This window comes from Dermacentor silvarum, chromosome 3 (genome assembly GCF_013339745.2).
Source record: "Dermacentor silvarum isolate Dsil-2018 chromosome 3, BIME_Dsil_1.4, whole genome shotgun sequence".
Classification (NCBI taxonomy): Eukaryota; Metazoa; Arthropoda; class Arachnida; order Ixodida; family Ixodidae; genus Dermacentor; species Dermacentor silvarum.
Genome location: NC_051156.1, coordinates 34,944,555 through 34,949,083, shown reverse-complemented (window position 1 = coordinate 34,949,083; position 4,529 = coordinate 34,944,555). Strand labels below are relative to the sequence as shown.

At 47.3% G+C, this 4,529-nt stretch overlaps 1 protein-coding gene across 1 annotated transcript in view; it reads right to left on the bottom strand.

Moving 5' to 3' along the window:
• The window catches only part of LOC119444292 (uncharacterized), a 49,337-nt gene extending 45,008 nt beyond the window's left edge, over positions 1 to 4,329 (bottom strand). The window contains exons 1-3 of the mRNA XM_037708715.2: positions 4,198 to 4,329; positions 1,358 to 1,434; positions 1,064 to 1,125 (exon numbers count right to left, since the gene is read on the bottom strand). Of these exons, the coding sequence (XP_037564643.1) occupies positions 1,064 to 1,125; positions 1,358 to 1,434; positions 4,198 to 4,329 (271 nt within the window). The remainder of the gene's footprint in view (positions 1 to 1,063; positions 1,126 to 1,357; positions 1,435 to 4,197) is intronic.
• Positions 4,330 to 4,529: the final 200 nt, after the last annotated feature.

The window sequence follows — 4,529 nt, the reverse complement described above, 5'->3', positions numbered from 1 at the left end:
TCTCTTTGTTTCGCACAATGTTGCGTCTTGGCTGGCCGTTGCACCGACAGCCCATTTGTCCTTGTGTCACACCAACGTGTCGACCTATACTGCCGAACTATTCTCGAACGCATGGAAGGTTCATCTTCACCTCCGAACTCCCGACATTATAGAAAACTTAATCAATCCAACATGCGCGGTGGGGCTTTGCATCGCTACATCTATCACGTCGATAGCAACAAGCGGGTCCCGATCATACCCCGTTCTCTGCAACATGAGGTGCTGGAAGCCTTTCACGATAATCCAACGGCCGGTCATCTAGGTCACCACAAGACGCACGACAGAATACGAAGTCGCTGCTCCTGGCCTGGCCTCTCGTCGGCCGTTGCGAAGTACGTCGCATCCTGCGTTCGTTATCAAAGCCGAAAACGACTACAACCGCTCCTTCTGGCTTTTTGCAACCTCTTCCTCGTCCCGCTTCGCCTTTTGAGCTCGTTGGAATAGACTTGTACGGCCCTCTTCCTACGATGTCAAATGGCAATCTTTGGATTGTGACACGCTACGCGGAGCCAGCCTCTCTACAAGCGGGGACTGCCGCTTAAGGCGCCTATTTCTTTCTACGCAACATTTGTTTACGCCATGGAGCTGCGCTCGTTCTCCTCAGTGACCGCGGCAAAGCCTTTCTCTCTTCTATCCTTACCGAAGTTCTGTGCCCTCAAACACCATTGACAAGACGGCTTCGAGTTACCATCTGAAGACCAACGGCTTCACGGACCGTTTTCATCTCAGACATGATTGCAATGTGCATCCCCCTCGACACACGAACTGGGATGCAGTCCTGCCGTTCGTGACATTCACTTATAACACGGCTCCACAATGTGCCACCGGCTTTTCTCCCTTTTTCCTCGTTTATGGCCGCTCACCAAGTTTCGTTTTGGATGTATCGTTCCTTTCCACTCCTGTATCCGTAGCAGCTCCTTTCTCAGAAGAATTTTTGTCTCGCCTTGCGCAATGCCGTCACCTTGCCCGCATTAACACCGGAATCACCCAGAACGCTCGGAAATCTCGCTACGACTCGACTCACCGTGCTGTGACTCTTTCTCCTGGCGAAGAAGTTCTTCTTCGGACTCCTGTGCGCTTTCCCGGCTTATGCGAAAAATTCCTTAGTCGCTTTATTGGACCTTACACGGTCATTGAGCGGACATCCCCTGTTAATTACCGCGTCTCACCCTTGAGCATGCCATACGATCACCGTTGCCATGGGACAGAGATAGTGCATGTCTCGTTTGAAACCATATCATCATCATCATCATGAGCCTATCTTTGTGTCCACCCATACACCCGACGCATTTCTTTATTCTTTATTTGAAGTGGATACACTCCAGGAAGGAGGCCAAAAGACACAAGGCCTGACGAGGCCTTCTCCCCATTGTAGGCATGTGGCACTCGGACGGGCTACAAACAAAACAAAAAGAAAATCAATACATTAGCAACGTAGCATATGAGTCAACACTTGTTGGCATGATAACAAAACAAAAGCAAAAATCAATCTATGGTCATGAAGAAAAGCAATGCTCAGAGCAACTCCCATGTCAGGTACCTGAGGGAGTACAATGGCGCCTGACACAGGAGAGGAAAAAAAAACGAAAACTGAACTGCATAACAGAGGCACTAGCTAAAACTTTGTGTGGAAAAACACAGGTTATAACAACATAAGGTAGGCATAAACAAAAATAAGCAGCCTTTTTGACATAGCACATGTACCCACCAAGGGACAAGCCCAATGATGTCATTAATAGTTCTATAATTTTTATCTTGTAGGCTGTCGGATTTTTACAGTCATAGATAACATGCTGAAAAATCTTATTTTCATTCAAAAAGGCAACCATCTGGTGTTTAAGGGTTTTGAAGCCGCAATTTGTCCCTACTCCCTACATTGCGATATGTCGTAGGCTGTATGGGTTTCGGGAAATCTCTGTGGAAAGAAAATTAGGGTCATTATGAATTGCATGGTATATCTCGAGCGCTAGCCGCAAAGTCTTTAACTGAAATATAGATAATATCCTGAAATCATTCCAATACTGGCCTGCACTTTCTAAGAAACCTAGGTTCGCAATTGCCCTTATCGCTTTCTTCTGTAAGAGAAACAAAGAGTTTAATTTTTTTTTGTATCTCCTCATATTAACAAACAATAATGAAGATGAGATTGTATCAGAGTGAAGTACAATTGTTTTTTAGGCCATTTTGTTAGTAAAAGTCTAAATTTATTTATTAGACCAACTGATCGCGAAACTTTCTTACGTGGTCTACATGGTCATTCCATAACAAGTTCTCATTAAATATAACTCCAAGGAAGCATATCGACTGAAAGCATTGAATGGTGCTTGATATATGATATTGTTGGCTCATATTCTAATGCTTTATTTTTGCTCTGTATATTACATTCTTCGTCTTTTTAACGTTTGATTCTAATCGGTTCGCACACAGCCATAATGTTAATTTATCTAACCAATAATTTGCTTTATTTTCTACTGCTTGTAAACTCACCCCATTAAAGATCATCAGCATATAAGGCTATTTCGCAGCTGGGAGAAATATTAACATATGATTGATTTGAATAAGGAATAGAATTGGGCCTTGAGGTATAAGGCCGTAGCTGGAACATATTATTAACGTTTGCGAATTGCACTCTGGACTACAGGTAACTTCGAATAAGACACGGAGCGCAGCCTCGAGTCCAATAAAACTAATTTACGTGGTAAGTACTTGATGATGAAGAACCAACTAGCCCAAAAACACGTCCTTACGTGGTACATGACTGACCGAATCAAAAGCTTTTCGAAAGTCTAAAAATAATCCCAGTGTGACCATTTTTTTTCTACGTTGTTGATTATTTTGTCTTTTATGTGTAGACCGCCCGAGCAAATATCGGCTCCTGCTTTCGAGAATGTTTCCGGTCAGTTTCTTGCCTATTTGTGAGCGAATTTTTGTGCCACTCAACGCATAAAGTCACAAGGATTCCATCGCGACCAAGTTTTTCACGGTGGGTGGACTTTTCGACCTCTTTTTCAAGACTTTTTTGCCTACCGCGCTAGGCCTAGCTACCCATCGGCGGAGCGGCCGCCGGCCGTTCCCGCAAGGGTTTTCCCGCACTCTACGCCGAAGTCTATGCAAATCTCCATCGATGGAGAGGATATCACTCCCGATGATCTTCAAGACTCTGGGTGGTCCGTGGCCACCGCTAAACGCAAACTTCGTACGACGCATACCCCACGAACGAGACGCAAGCAAGCGTCTCGATGCCCCGCAACGCGGAGTCGTCTCATCGCTATCGAGCTGCATTGAAGAGGCGCGTTATTGCTGCTTCGAGACTTCCTCACCTCCCAAAAGACCACCATCGAATCATCGTGAGACCTAGAAATGGCCTCGACATGAGAAATGTGAGTCAAATCAAGTTTGCCCAGTCACTCGCAATGGCTGCAGCGCTCAGTGAAGAAGTCGCAGAAGACGTGGTTTGCCCGAACATGATGCAGAACATCGCAGTTATCAGTACCCCGGCGGAGAAGAACGCCAGGGCATACTCTAAGATCAACACTATTACTATCGGTAAGGCCAGTTTTGAAGTTAGAGCCTACCGAGCTGCCCCCGACAACACATGCAAAGGTGTCATCAGGGGTATAGACTTGGACATTGGTCAGAACAGCTTTATTCACTTATCGTGCACCAAAGGAACCCTACTGCACTACAGGTCAAGAGAATCAAGAATTCCACCACGGTGATAGTCCTCTTTGACGGACTAAAAGTTCCTAATTACATCATGTGCGGCACAAGCTTGGTGCGTTGCAACCTGTTTCGCAGACAGACGGATGTCTGTTATGCCTGTGGAAAGCTCGGTCATCGAGTCGATGTTTGTCCCAACCCAGAAGAGGCGGTCTGTAGAGGCTGCGGTATTCAATCTCCTCCGGAGGGTCACGTCTGCACCCCGGAATGCAAGTTGTGCGGGGGTCCACATCCCACGGCAGACAAGACGTGTAAACAACGTTTTCAAGTGCCGTACTTAGTCCGAAAAAGAGAGCGGCTGATGCAATACGTCGGCCTTTGCGGAAGACATCGACGACGATATAAACTTCACAGATGGCGGCGGAGACTTCCCGCCGCTACCAGCCGGCGCAGGTGGACGCGATACCGCTGCGGGCCCGAGCAGCAGCTGGCGCTCACCTGACGTCTGCCAACAGCTACACCCATCACGAGGGCGCTCCCGTTCCAGGGCGGAGCGGGTGACTGTTCGGTATCCAGAGGCCGTTCGAGATCCAGGGGCCGTTCCCGCTCCAGGGTACCTGCCGTCTGCATCGCTATGCAGCATGGAGATCAGCACCAGACCTGGGCATCCAAGGTCAAGAGCCTACACCCACAGGTAAAGGGGGCACTCATCCAGCAACATACGGATATTTTTGTACAGATGCAGAGAGAAAATGCTAGCCTTAGAGCAATTGTTGAGCAACTTAGAGCTGAAATAGCCGACTTAAGAAAATCCCACCCGGTTCCATCAC